Source organism: Zootermopsis nevadensis, unplaced genomic scaffold, assembly GCF_977971745.1.
Source record: "Zootermopsis nevadensis isolate Lab colony 2312 unplaced genomic scaffold, Znev_1.0 Znev_ptg000032l, whole genome shotgun sequence".
NCBI lineage: Eukaryota > Metazoa > Arthropoda > Insecta > Blattodea > Termopsidae > Zootermopsis > Zootermopsis nevadensis.
This window is the reverse complement of record NW_028259164.1, coordinates 3870149-3885152: the sequence shown is the minus strand read 5'-3', so window position 1 is coordinate 3885152 and position 15004 is coordinate 3870149. Positions and strand designations below refer to the sequence as shown.

At 43.5% G+C, this 15004-nt stretch overlaps 2 protein-coding genes across 6 annotated transcripts in view; one reads left to right on the top strand and one right to left on the bottom strand.

The window, feature by feature from the left end:
• fray (oxidative stress responsive kinase frayed) overlaps positions 1 to 9586 on the bottom strand; it is a 24371-nt gene extending 14785 nt beyond the window's left edge. For 2 of the 5 annotated variants that reach the window (XM_022059661.2, XM_022059663.2), the window contains exons 1-2: positions 8573 to 8720; positions 4349 to 4456 (exon numbers count right to left, since the gene is read on the bottom strand). In XM_022059661.2, coding sequence (XP_021915353.1) covers positions 4349 to 4456; positions 8573 to 8661 — 197 coding nt within the window. In that variant the 5' untranslated portion in view covers positions 8662 to 8720. Of the gene's footprint in view, positions 1 to 4348; positions 4457 to 8572; positions 8729 to 9448 lie in introns of those variants that run through there. The other 3 variants (XM_022059662.2, XM_087359724.1, XM_022059664.2) reach the window with 3 other exon arrangements.
• On the top strand, positions 1054 to 15004 carry LOC110827739 (uncharacterized). Its single transcript, XM_022059668.2, has 5 exons — positions 1054 to 1155; positions 11939 to 12037; positions 12128 to 12247; positions 12862 to 12999; positions 13861 to 15004. Exons 1-5 carry the CDS (start codon positions 1129 to 1131, stop codon positions 14008 to 14010), a joined length of 534 nt encoding a protein of 177 aa, XP_021915360.2. The 5' UTR covers positions 1054 to 1128; the 3' UTR covers positions 14011 to 15004.

The window sequence follows — 15004 nt, the reverse complement described above, 5'->3', positions numbered from 1 at the left end:
TTTTAGAGGTGCTTACTGCCTCCATCTTCATCTTCAGGGCGACCTGGTGACGGAGGCAGATCTGGACAAGAGCCTTGGTGACAGGTGCGTCGAATCGCTTTGACCTTAGAGCACTTTAGTTCGTCGTCGGGACGGGCTAAATTCGTTATGCAACCACGGAACGGATCGTCCTGTCATAGACACGCGGCGCGAGGCGAATCGGACCTTCTCTTGACGTCACAACACTGAGTCTGTGACGAGCGCCTCGGCCATTTCTTTCAAGTTCCTTCTTCGGATTCCAAATGAAATGTTTAATGTTAACTCTCCAATTGACGTGGAAACAGAAACCACACTCCAGCGTCGCGAGCGGAAGTCAAAAGCCGTCAATTCCTCGTCCTCAGAACAAATTTCTTTACATGTACGACGCTCGTGGCTTTGTTACAAGCCAATAAATCATGTACAGGCAATTTGCGTTCGCCCGCTCGCAGTATTTTCCTTGTAATCGTACAAAAAGCCGAAGGAGATAAAAGATTCTTGTTCCGTGGAAGAGCGACTGTCATATTCTAGAGGAGAAACTTGTGATTTTAATATCAGGCCTAACTAGATTAAGTTACAACCAACAAACACTCATACGAGTACAAATAAAGATAATTGTTATCTGTAAATGCCTTAACGAGAAACGCACTCAAATTTCCGAAATTATTGAATATCAGCCGCGTGTGTTTGATGTGGCTTAAGGTAAAATGCCACAGAACATTCTTTATTAAACAGGCTTTGATAATTTAAACCCTTGAATAAACGTTCTTCCTGTGTATCGCGAATTGTAGGTGGTCACTAAAGGCCCTAGTTAATCCTGTTTGGTTTTGTGTCACTCACACCTTCATTTCCATTATGATCTGAGTGACACAAATTTTAATCAAAACCAGCCACAATTTGCTTTTTTCATATAGACGAACCGGGCAGACAGAATGCGTCACGGGAAGCACAGCTCGCGGGATTATCCCCACTGAGATTCCCGCCTCTTCCCTTCTCTACGATCCACATCATCCCTTTTTGCAATATAAAACAGACGATTCCGAACACCAACCCGCCACAAGTTAAGGTTTTTTTCAACAAGAACCAGAACTACTGACGACAAATTCAATCGAAATGGCGCTGATTGTAAGTCAACACCAGGTAAGACGAAAGTTGTTCATAACAGCACCCGACTGTCACGCTGTCTAGAATCTTTGTTGTGCTAAATATCGTCAGAATTTGGGGCAAATCGCCGCGCCACAACACGGTAAGGCAGATAGTCTACCCACAGATAAGTTCGGGCGTTTCTTTGTACATGGGAAAGCGACGTTTGAAATTTAACGAAGCGCAATTTTCGAACGTTTGCACATTTCTTATAAAATATATTAAGATGGTGTTGCGAGTAACGTGAAATGGAGAATTTACCGCTCGCTGTGCACGAGAGTACAGTTTCGTAGCCTCTTTCAACTGATATCACAGGTTACTGACCCGCGTCTGCTCTCAAAAACGAGTAGTGTTAAACTGCACAACGAACAGGAGTTTGAAAGTGTTAAACGAGTTACCCAAAACACACTCACACACAGAAGAACAACATCCAGCCCCAGACAAATCTCTAATTCAACAACAACAACAACAACAATAATACAACAAATTTCAGATGCCCCACTATAATATTTACATCAGAAATAAATGAGACGTGAAATAGCTAAGGACGATTCAACATGCACTTACTAAATATTGAATTTATTTGCTTGTTTCATGGCGTAATACTTTCAGCACGCGGCAGAACGCGCATTACAGACATACATGGAATCATTGATACATATAAACCATGAATTTGTTTCTCTTTAGACGTAATCTGCATATCCACAAATGATTTCGTTCGCCCGCGCATTGATATCATTACACACGCCCTCTACAACGCACAATGAAAGACAGAAGCCCGTCTAAATATTATTTAAGAATTCAGTCCGTACCGCGAAGAAAACAGAACACTTCACCATTACAAAGATCAACTGATGTTCAAGGAAGTAATCGCTGTTTGCAGTGAGAATCATACTAAATACATAAGTACACTTTGTGACAAAAATGCAGACTTAGTGGATATTAAAACAGGTGGTACATATGGTTACCACTGTGATTTAAAGGGCTTTAAGATGCTCCATACGTGGAGATGTTGGACTACAGATCCACATTGACGCGGCTAGTCGCCTGAGAAGATTTTATTGCATTTACTCGTCGTGAAAGCTTCAAGTCATATAAAGTACATACACGCGTTACCCATGCACGAAACCCCGAACACGACCGATTCTGACTAATTGTGGTAGATTCGCGTAAAACTCCGGGAGTTTCGTGTGCGACGCAGAGTGGACCGCGTACCGACGCGAAGTCGCGGATGAAGTCCGAGTGTGACGCGGCGAAAAACACGGTGAGTTGTCTGCGAATTTGCATTTACAGTAAAACGATAAGCCGGGGCCCTCAATGACCCATCCGCACAGGAATTCCTCGCCAACCGCGGGGGTTAGGTTTCTGGAAAAAAAGAACCGCGCTTTGCGAGACCAAGGCATTATGGGGAACTACGACATAGGGGAACTTCGGCCGCTGTTAACACTTATCAAACCGAACACGGATCGCGTTCAGTAAAATTCTTACATGAAACTCAGAAATGTCACGAAAAGACGCAACTTAATTGTAATGCAGAAGTTAGAAAATTGTTTCGGAGGCCTTTACAGTCTTGCCCTTAGTTGTGCGGAAGCAGCTAATTACTTCCTCGTACACACAAAATAAAAACCGCCGACACATGAAACCACACGCCGCGCCTGACAAAACACATTCGATACACTGAAAATTGCTTTGAAACCAAAGCTGGGAAACAGCTTTGCTTTAACGACGCAACAGAATACTCGAGTGGCTTTGCGGTTGTCCGAAGTGCGCCTATTCTCGGCTCTCTCTGACTGCCCTGCGGTAAGCAGTCACCAAAACGCGGAAACCAACCCCGTCGATCAACCCTCTGTCTAGGGCTGCTTCAGTCAATCTGCGAGGAGATATTTCCATGGCAACGTATAGAAATGATTTCACTTGGAAACAAAGATTTTTCGCTTTAAAGTCGAGAGATGACTCGCGGTGTCCACGGTTCGATTCTAAGCCTGCCAGTGCGTTCCACTTCAGCCAACAAAGAGATGAGTTACCTGAGGATGGACATGGCGAAGCCGCCGATGGTCAGCGCACCTTCCTTATCGCCCGCCGTTATCACTGTGAGCAGCGTAGACACGCGGGTCTGTCACGTGCCTTCTAGGCCACGGAGGGCGTGAATGGGAGGGGAGGACAACGTGAAGTTAGACAGCAAAGAAACGGGCCGCGCCTTGGATTAATCTGAGGTGCTTACTGCCTCCATCATCGGGGCGATCGCCGTGAACAAACCTCTGGAACGATTTTCAACGTTTGCCAGGCTACACGGAGCAACATACCGGAAGACAAGCCGAATTTAGTGTTGTACTACGCACGTACATACCGAAACGAGTCTTGGGACTCGTTATCTCGTTACGGAGGGGCCAATCTTTCTAGAGGCGCTTACCCCCCTGCGCTGGACCTGATAAGATCGTTTTAGCCGTGTTATCTGCCCGTCTCTCAGTACGAAATTGCGTGGCAACCTGAGAGCGGCCGAAGGGTTTCTCGTGAAAATTAACACCGCGGAGTTTTACTAAAATCTGTAGCAGACACTTTACCAGTTTTGGTAAAAATCGGACAACAACAACAACTGCGCGTGTTTCTGCGCTCCGGAGTGGTTGGGTGGGCAGGTCACAGAGGTCGAAAAGTGACGGGCTTCATTTCAGAACTTGTTATCTGTCGCGTGATTATGAAACATTAACAATAACCTTGTACGGGGAATATACTGCGCTGTAAGCCCACATACGAGTACGTGAAGTGCGATGGCAGTCCAGGTCAAGGGTCGAACACAGAAACATTAATGCGTGCAAGTTGAATAATCACAGCAAAGCAAACACCAAACTTCCATTGCATATCGAAGAAAGTTTGGCGAGACAGGAGGAAAGAGGAATGAAAGGAGAAACATGCAATGAGATACGACGAAGAAGCCTGAAGAATAGATGCATTTGGAAGAACACGGAAAAATCATATCGGCAGAATGAGCGATCACAGGAGACTGAAGCAGCAGGGAAGAACTGAGGAAGACTGAGAGAATATCTGACACTGGTGCAGGCAATTGAATAACTCATATCGAAGACCAGGTAATTTGCAACAGCTGAAGATTTCTGAACACAATTAAGCGACTGGAAAGTAACATTTAGAACGGAAGCTGATTGTTTCCATGCGACAAGAACAGAAGATTCTCTACCTGTGCCTTCCAACAAGGTGCCCCAAAAGTCCACCAGTTTCTTGAAAAACGACTGGGGCGCGTCCTTCGCCCACCGCCGCGGCTCTCTTGCGCTGCTGAAGTTCGGAGCTGAAACGTCACAATTAAAAATCTGCCAATCAGAAAGGAGACGCCAGCAAGATAAATCGTCAGTGCTCTCGTAACAAAGTGCAGCGCTTCAGAGGCCCTACCGTTTCCACGAAGTTTATTTGGTTCGTGGCTCGGCGACGATGAAAAATTGCGTCAACATCTTGACGTTCTTGATTAAAAACTTGAATCTTAAGGTCTTTAAAATACAGATGAGAATGTCACCGTGTTTACGTGACAGCTGGTAGTATCAAATGTCCAAAGCAATTCTGAATATCCGAATGTTTCGACATGGATTAGGGAAGCCGTCAAAATACGACACTGGCTTTCACTCTTCATCCATTTGTGTGTGAATCGGAGGCCTTGAAGTCATAGAAGCCGACGTCAGAACGGAGGGGCGAACGACGTCTAAATATAACTTCGTCTGGTTTTACAACAACAACAACAACAACAATTACATTTTTAGAAGCCAGTTTTCATCAGTCAGTACAGTGACTAGCCTGGGTTCGATTCCCGGCAGGGGCAAAGGTATGTCTCATATCCACCGCGTTCACATGGGCTCAGAGACCAGCTCATTAGACAATGGGGCTGTTTCCCCGGAAGCAAAGCGGCGGGGCGTGAAGTTCCACCTAGTGCCCAGCTTAAGAATGCGTGGAGATTACCTCCACTTTTCCGTACGTCTTCAAGGCAACTTGATCTTTGCCTTGCTTGCAAACACGCTGTATTTATGGCAACAAACACTCACTAAATGTCATCACGGGAGTGACAGAGGAAAGTAACTCTGTGAAGAAGGCTCGGTGGAATTGCAAACTGAGCAAACCATCTCCCGCGTCATCCATTTGCCATCTATTTGTACGAGCCATAATTATTTCCTTCGTCGCAACGACATCGCGGGCTCTAAGGAAATTTCGTGTTCCTCGAGACTCGGGAACCCGAATTAAAGCCGCCACCGACCGTAATTAACACCGCGGCGACCTTGTTCTCGAAATACCCGCGACAATTGACACTTTGAACCTATATTTAACAGACGTAGACTAATTAAGTTTCTCGTCATCGGCTCTGCACTGTTGAGTGAAAGAGACCGGGTCTCCGGTGTGATCGGACAACACTCAAAAGGTTAAGAAACACTTCACAAAAAGTTTACCTGCTGAGAGAAATTATTCTTTTCCGCAGAAGACTTGTCTGCACGGATGTGGGAATAGCACAGCCTATGCAATATTACACGAGGCAAACTTCCTGCAACTTAATAAAACGCTGACTTTTTCTTCCAGTTTTGAGAATAACGCAGTTTTGTTTTTAATTTTTCACGTAGTCAAAAGGTAAATTCTAAGTGAACTGAAAGCTTTGCTCGGGTGGAAGACACGAAAAATGCGTAAACCGATGAATTTGAAAGCCATTAAGGACATCTAGGCGCAGACGAGAGGATATTATTAAAATGCGTCACTGAGCAGCTCGTCTGGTCCTTCACTCCACTACTGCAAAACAAGAGGGTTGCAGACGTACGTGTTCTGCTACGGAGGAACTCGAAGTGCCCCGAATGTCCTTAGACCCGAGATCTTCCAGCATCTCAATCCCTCATCTGTGTCACAAGACATACGAGCAGTGAAGGAAACCGAACGTGTGAGCTGCAATGCAATTCGATTAACACTCGGACGGCCGGAGCGATAATCGAGTGTGCAAACAGAGCGGAGAGGATGGACCACAAGGTGTATATGCATTTCACATTTGCATCCGTCTTATTAGTTCTGGTCTCCGGTTAAGAGGACTCTTTTGTCAGATATTCACCTAAAGATAACGTTGAAAGATAAAAGTAGGCTACTTCTTCTGTATTGTAACATCCAATCACAAATATTTCCACAAAACGCCAAGATCTTCACAAAATTCTTACGATCGATCGATCGATCAATGCAACTGGACCAACATCACAGGGCGATCGTCCTGATAATAGTGGCAGTAAGCACCTGCGAAACGTCGGTCATTTACTACTATTACAATATGCGGCGCAACACCCCAGAAGGCAGCGATCTTTATATGTGTCGCCGTGAGAACCTGAAATCTCACCGAGCTCACGTCTGTTGCCCCTGTCCATTACAGCAACCGGCAGTACGCGACCCACCTCCTGCCTGATACACGCAGGGTCCGTTGCGACCTCTTGAAGGTCTTTGTGGGATTCGAGGTTTTGAGTCCGAAGACGGCCGCCTTCGGAGTTGTTGCGCCGTGTGGTCTGGTAGAAGTTTACCGACGTCCTAGAGGTCCCTGCTGCCTCCACCATCAGGGCGAACTCGTAATTACCGGGTCCCCCCCCCAGATAGCGGTTCTGTGTGCTAAGCGACTGCTTTCGAACAAACACGCAGAGGAAAGTTTGTTCTGTGCCCCGTTCCGAAGCCGATGTCCCTGCGTCTTGCTTACTGCTCATTAAAGCAAAATTTTCCAAAGAGTTGCCATCCCTACAAAAGACAGACACGTGACCTTATTCCCTTACGCGGCTCGTGGTTTTACAGTTAAACGTTCTGAAGCACTCCCCTCTTGACCCACAAAGAAACAGCCTATTCAGTACAAGTGACAGGTTTATTCAAATTAACTTACGTCTGCGTCTTTCAGCAGATTTTTAATTGAATAAATTCAGCTTCAGGCATTCACAGATTGTGAGGTCCCGAGCCATTCGTCCTTCGACGGAGGTGTAAGGGCACTTACATATTAGCCACGCGCTAATCAAATTAGTTCACCGTAACACCTCATTAGACAAAACAGCAATTCGTCGCACTCCTCGCAGTAAACTACCCGTTGAAATTCAACGTGGCGTGGATTTGGGCATTTCTGGTCTTTGCCCACTTTCCAATGTTGCAAGGGCCTAATGAAGGCTTCTTAAAGCTCCGTGGCTGAGGAATTAACTTACGTTGACGGAGAACTCGTGGAAAATAAACGCTTTAATTATGTGCCTCTCGTCTTCTCCCCGACTCACCGTTTCAAATACAACCCCTCCACTTTTAGACCATCAACTGAACGCATCAGTCATTCTTTACGTAACAAGAGAGTAAAAACATTCATTTTAGTTTCCCTCCGTTTATATCCGCGACTGGCGGTTTAGAGGACAAATTTCATTGCCAAATATTTTTGGGCGCGTTCTGGAAGATGTATAAAGTTCTGAAACAAGCTCCTAAAAAAAGGTTTTTCGCTTTACCATTTTAACCCCTTGTGCTCAGTCAGTGGTACTAACCTAACCTAACCTTAACATTTTAACCTACATTTATTCCTCGAAATTTTCCACACTGCAAATTCCTATCGTCCGAAATCCTTCTCCAGCACAATGCAAGGCAGACAACAAATTTCTACCACATTTCTCTGCACTCCTCTGTTTAAACATTGAACGTTGTACTCTGATCTCACTGGACTTAAATCTTACCAAATAAACATTGGAGGAACCTATTACAAAGTGGACAATGATCTCGCTGCATTGTCACGTTCCTTTCTTGTGACGCACCAGGAATCAATTGCTCACAGAAATACGATCGTCGGTAATACTAAATTTTCCTCTTTTTCTACATTTTCTAATATTTACGTCACGTGGTAGAGCCCATGGAAGTCAGCTGGAGACAAACGTCACTTTAAGTGACAAGAAAACTGAGTCACATAAACATTTAGGTGCAGAACAACATGGCACTACACACGCCCCTAACAAATAACTAACTAATTAACTAAGAAACAATCCAATGCCTCATCGCTAAGACAGTCACAAATCCAATACGAAAGTCCGCCACTGGCCACAGCTAATTCAACTTATTTCTTAACGTACACTTTAATATTGTCATGTCTTCTCTCTCCGCGTTTCTTAGTGACTACTTAAAAGATTTATCCAACCAAAATTATGCATGTTCTTCCTCGTTCATTCTGCAAAGACCTTTATTTAGCAACTCAAAGTTCCTCATCGTGTAATGATTCTCAGGCACTTGCCATCTGAGTTCCTCCGACAGAGCCGAGACTCCGTTTCGGCTCCGTACAAAATCGCGCGGGGGCTAGGACATGCTCGAAGAACTACGACGATCATGTGCACGAGTTCAAGACACAAAACACTTCGTTTCATGTGCACAGTAAAAAGGATGAGAGCTGAACACTTCTTACCACTTAGCAGCAACTTTCGGTTTCAGAATCTCTGGCACTGAGAAACATTTAGAACTTTTCACGTTGTATTCCTTGTGACGGCGAGGCATTTCTGCGACCGCCCGCACTGCAACAGCACACGACTCCTTGCACTGAAGAACTGAGTTAGAACCCACTTAACAGTTAATTGTAGAGCCGTCACGGGTTATCAGCTAGAGAGATACCCTTCCTCACATGCGGACGCCAGCGGTGGCTACGCGACAACCGGGCTCCAGGCTTTTCTCTTGCTGGCACAGCTAGAAGCGATTTCCTCTTGTTCGTTTTCAGAATATTATTCAACAGTTTGTGACGAGTACGTGGGCCTTGGAACACAATCCGGGCCAAATAAACATAAACGTTAAAAACACGTAGACATTTCAGAGGTCCTTGATTCCTCCATCATCACTCATGGCCCTGATGATGGAGGCAGTAAACTTCTACCAGATTGCACGGCGCTACGACCCATAAGACAGCCATCTTCGTTAACAATTTCAGCGTGATTTTCATCTGCCACTCCACATGAAATACGTTTGCAGAAAATCCAGTCAACTTAATTGTAAAATAATTTGTTCTATTCCTGAAAACAATTACTTCCAAAGGACAATTTATTTTTGTGACGACAGTACGAACTCTGCATCAACAGTCTAGTGAGGAAATTCGATCTTAAAAGGATTTTCAGTGCGAAGAACTCACGCCTCGTGAAAGTATTTGTTGAATATCCAAAAACAGGCTTGGCAATTTTGTGCGATTACGTCATTAAAATCCTAATTATGGCGTCACAAAAACGAATCTGATAAGAAATTTGGCAAAAATATTTAATGACTCGCCCATACACGTCTGGCCATCAAATTAACTTACCGGGTCGTGAAATGCATTTTGACGAAATCAGCTGACATAACTGCACTGCACATTAAGTATAATGATCACATGGCATTAAAATAGATCGCACAAAGAGTGGATGCTGCATGTGCAAGCGCGGAGCACCGAACACCCGCCACTAGAACGTGAACTGGGTAACATCTCGACACTGGGGAGAAGTTTCTCAAACTACGGAGGTTTCAATTAAAAAACTGGTGCACGGGGCAGACGGACACATGAGTGATTGCTCCCTCCCATGTTGCCACGACCCCCCCCCCCTCCGGGGCTTGTCCATCCTTAACGATGTAAGAGTGACATATTACCACCAAGGACAGGGTACACTCACTCCCAGTCAAACTCAACAAAGTGACTTACCGGTACACATCAGTAGGTATCAGTGGCGTCGCCAAGCAGGTGGGACGAGGGGGACGCCGAAGACCTCATCGCTAGCCATCTTCCCATCCTCCCGACCTCCTCCAGAGGAGGTTTAATAACACTCTCTTCCAAAACGGCTGCTCCCAGGAGCTGCTGGGCTGCAAGAGTCGAAACGCCCACCAGAGACTTGACTGCAAGTCAGAGGTCAAATTTGTTTCGCCACAAAGATGCACTTTGCACATTATCTAAGACTGAAACTACTCGGACGCTTAGTAATACATTATTCGAGGGGTCCTATTTGATATGGAGGTCACCATTCCTCCTCCTATGGTATATAACAGAACGCGCTGATCATCACATGGTCTGCCAGTTTCTAAAATTAAACGCTTCCTGTTACTCTCTCAGCTAGGGGAGACAGCAATGATTTTTATTCCATATTAATATAATTGCTTAATTTGGAAGCTGCGACCTCATAGAAGTACAGTCTTATGCTGGTCAGCAGAGGGATGCATGCACATCAGTTCTCCAGTCATTGCCTATCCAACTATGTAACTGAAAGCCTCCAGGCTATGGAAACGTTCTTCAACTATTAACAGGTTATAAGCTGCTCAAGATATTCCATCAAATCCGTCTCCCCGTTCATAAAGGTACAAGTGGCAGAAATGCTCCACATGACTGTACTATCCCCATCCCTGCTTGCCCTAACGTTCATATTAATACAGCCTATCATGTGATGTGCTGCTGCTAGCAGCTACCCACATTCATTTAATCTGACATAAAAATCTGCCATGACCACAGCATCCAGTTTCTGGTTCATGGCTCAAGTCTTTCAGTTTGTCCTGCTGCTACAGGCAGTGCAACACCTGTCATCATTCTCTTCCCGCCAGTGTTACTTGTGGCTTACGTAGCGCGATTATCATGAATTGGAAATGGTCACAGCCTAATTTAAGGTAACATCCCAGAATTGTTTGTGGAGGGGCTGAGTCAAACTACAGAGAACTTTAGCCTGAGGACTTGAACCAGAGACCTCCCGAATATGAAGCATGAGTGCCAACACTCAGATGTGACATTCAATTTACACCAGCATCACGCATAGTTAAACATTTTGCAAATCAGAAGCAACATGTCTTACTAACAGCAACGCTGTGCATTTTCTTCCTTGAAGATTGCCATCTTCTGGGTTGTTGCACCGCGTAGTCCGGTTACCAGACTACGTGGCGCAACAACCCAGAAGACAGCCATCTTCCGACTCACTGCTGTGAAAACCTCAAATCCTACGTTTCCTTCCTTGGTTATATATTGAAGGTTTCAAAACTGTTAAGAAACTCTAAAGAATTGGGTCACTACTCCCCCAAATCTCAATTTTATTTTGTGCACCGATAAAAAATCGCCAATGTTCATGAATACCAAGATGCACTCACTATGTGGGATTTTTGGTGGACAAACGCCAATGATGCGATGTTTTCCGTAACTTCGCCTTCCCCTGCCAACCGGGGCTGCGCTGAAATACCACATTCACCGCTCTCTCTCTCAGCCAGCATGATATGATAACGAGAGTCCTCAGCCGAGGTTTCGGTACTTGAGAAGATTATAGTAACAGAGATGTTTAGAGTTCTCGTGCCAGTGAGGGTGTCGAATGTGTTCTTCTGGGTTGCGACAATTTGCAGTATTGCAGGTCGTTAAAACGTTCCCCAAAATGTTGGCAACCTCCTGCAAGACTACAAATGTCAGAACCCAAAAGACCATTATCAATAAGCATAACAGAATTTGTATTAAACATGAAATTGTAGGATAAAATAATTTAATGTGCCGCAATTTCACTATGAGGATTATGATGACCGATTCATACGTTACTTAAGTACGCTTGCTTCAAAGCATATGTCATGTAGCATTAAATATGATCTCTATAATATTACTTAAAGATTTAAGAACTGTATCATATGAATGATAACAATATGAGGCAACAAAGAAGTTAAATAGAAGACTACAGAAATTGCAGCGTTCAACCAATTTCAGAAACAAATCTTACATAAGAAAGTGTCATATTAGTTGTGCAATGCTGAATCTGTTACCAATAGCGGTCATTAACATTACCACTACCGGATGTGTTTGCAGATATATACGGTAGTGTCAACAACTGCTACAGTTCTGTGGATTATCACCACTGCGTCATGTGCAGAATTTGGGCTTCTGGCTCAACACAATAATACAAAGGTAAGACACAGATAATTAAGCTCCTCGTTAAACAACACAGTCCACGGATAAAAACAGCAAACATTTAGACTTTCTGTTCCAATGTTTTAGGGAATTAAGTTTCGTGAAGAACGAAATGCAGTGTGGGACAAACCATTCTACGGATCATTCCATGTTCCACGAGAAGTCTACCCCCAGGAGAGAGACAACAGGGACGTAGAAGTGACTGTGGTAATGTTGCAAAATTTAAGAGCCTACATTTCTTTTATTCACAGCAAAGATCACATTTTACCCAGTTATCCTGTTACAGGTACTAAAGAACAGAATGTTCACCACCTCCCAGCGTATTCTTCCATGACATTCACTCCAGTTATATCCGTAAAGTTTCATAAGAGCAGTGAGTGATGATATTTGCAATTCAGTGATTATATTTAAATTTATAGCACGGCTTGAAAAGTGGAACCTACTGCCCATCTCATGAAAAAGATTACAATTCATATCATATTACTCTTCTGTTACTGTTTTGCCTTACAGTCAACTTTACTGAATTTTTTTCATTATTTACACTAATATATATTTCTGCTGTCGGAAAAATAAGACATAATCTGAAACATACACAATTTTCTTTAGGAAATAAAGGTTGTAAGGGGTCAGTATGCTATTTGTGCGTGCAAGTTGTCCCTCCACTTTCAGCTTCTGAACTAGTTGGACATCTTTCAAAAAATTTTGGATAAATGATATGTCATTGGAGGACATGAAGCTTTTCTTCAGGCTCTCTCACAAACAATGCCCATTCCCTTCAAGCACAGTGTCATGGAACTAATCAAAAATGCCGACTGTTGCAGGACTTCCGTTCACTGTGTGAAACGGTGACAAGGCGCGTGGAACTAAGTGACATGGAATATGAGTACAGGCCGCCACACTACCACGAGAAGATATGCACGTCATATGGAGGAGGCGAGACAGCTGACACGGGAAATCAGGTTTGTGAGCTCAAAGAAAACACGGTGAAAGTAATTCTGGATTAGAAGAAATTTCTGTCATTTTGAAGGTACCAATGGCCCCCAACATCATCCACCTCCCAGGCCTTTGGTTCAAAATTAGCGAATCCAATGATGACTTGACAGAACTGCTATCCTTACTATGAGAACTTTGTGAATATGCGTAACACCAGTCTCAGAACTTCAGATTTCACTACTAGCCAACATCACCACAGCAATTACTGTACACGGATTCTCCGACACACAAAAGCCAGTAAGATGAAAATTCCCATAACCTGGTGCATGACAAATGAGTCTTCATTATAACAGCCACAATGGCATGGGGAGACCAGTGGAAATAATGTACTTACGCCTTACTTTGTTCCATTCCACATTTTGTGCAATTTGTCTTGTCAGAGTGTTCTACCATTCAAATTTCAAAACAATTTGCTGGTGGGGTGGTGAAGGGGGTTGGAAAAGATGGAGAGAGAAGAAATGCAAAAACCAAGTCCATAAAAATTTGTCAGAAGTGAAAATAAAGCATATTACCCTCAAGAAAGTCTGATGCACATTAATTCATATTGAATGAACCAAACTGTAACCAAGCGGTTATAAAGATGTAGATACCAGTGTACCGAAGGAACATATTACCTCCATCTTCAGGGCTTCAACTTATAGCAAAAGTCTAATGTTTCAAAGACAGAGACGGTCCCTAAAATGACAAACGTCTGGGTTACATATCCTTCATTACGATATTTCCAAGTTACAATCCAACTTAATAGTTGCATTATTTCATTCCCTCTCACGTGTGAACTGTTTCTTATCTTACTGTCTGATACTGATATACGTTATCATGCTTCGCAGATGTGCATGTTTTCTTGCGTTCAACGAACAGACACGGTCTACCTCACCCGACGCCGCTACGACACCAACTGCTGGGAAACATTCACAAAAACTGTAGCATCGTCTTGTGACTGTATGTGGCCAGAAACGAAGTATGCACCGACCGGTTAATGCACACAACAGAGATGAAGAATAAACCCAGGGTTTAGACAAGATAACTTTCACTAGTCTCACCACCTATAAGACAGCAACAGGACTTGGATCAACGCAATAAGAGAAAGCATCATTCAGATTAAGCAGCATATATAGATGAAAATGAATCTTCAAGGATGACTGTTTGAAACAGAAAATTATTTACCAACACAAGTGATTGATTATAAAGAAATTATCATTATAGACATTGCTTACAATCGTCTCACGCAGGTCGAGGATTAAAATAAGGGCTACCAGTGTTCCTATCATAATTTAGAAGAGTCCAGAGTTACAAAGTTTATTGGCTGTAACCAGTAAATATTTCACTACCTCCATGAAGCAGTCAAAAAATTCCCCACATTTTATGGAACCTGAAAGTTCACCACAATTTTAAAAAGAATGCACCACTGGTCCTATGCTGAGCCTTATGACTCCAATTCAGACACCTAAACCCAATTTTACAAAGATCTATTTTAATATTATCCTCTCACATATGCAGAGCTCTTCCAAGTGGTCTTACTATTATTAACATGACTCTGTTTCAAACACTTATGTGTGCACACATCCTTATAAGCATGACATAAAGGATGTGCATGCACCAAAATTTGAACAGTTTAGACGTTAACAAAGGCCATCTGCGTAACTCTCCTGTCTGGGTCGTTCAACTTGTAACCAACAAGAACTGTCCATGTCTTCCCCAGCTTGTGGGTTTTGAGAACACGAGGTTTCAGTGTCACAAAGAAACTGCTACAGAACATGTAATAATTTATATAATTTATTATTTAATCCACAGGTACCTCCATTTCTATTAAGGTGACTGTAATGCAAAAACAAATATAAGTACTTTTCTCTTAAAGACGAATTTTTCTACAGTACCTATGATTCACGCGTAAAACCTATACCTTAGAGGCTGTGGTCGGTACATGTAAAACAATTCTTCAGATGTGTACAATATACAAATCATGCGAACACA

Excerpts from the sequence above, each read along its gene's own strand:
- LOC110827739 (XM_022059668.2), top strand. The coding sequence starts at position 1,129 with ATGGCGCTGATTGTAAGTCAACACCAG. Across the intron at positions 12,248-12,861 it reads GGGACGTAGAAGTGACTGTG|GACTTCCGTTCACTGTGTGA; the intron begins GTAATGTTGCAA and ends CGACTGTTGCAG. Across the intron at positions 13,000-13,860 it reads CAGCTGACACGGGAAATCAG|ATGTGCATGTTTTCTTGCGT; the intron begins GTTTGTGAGCTC and ends CATGCTTCGCAG.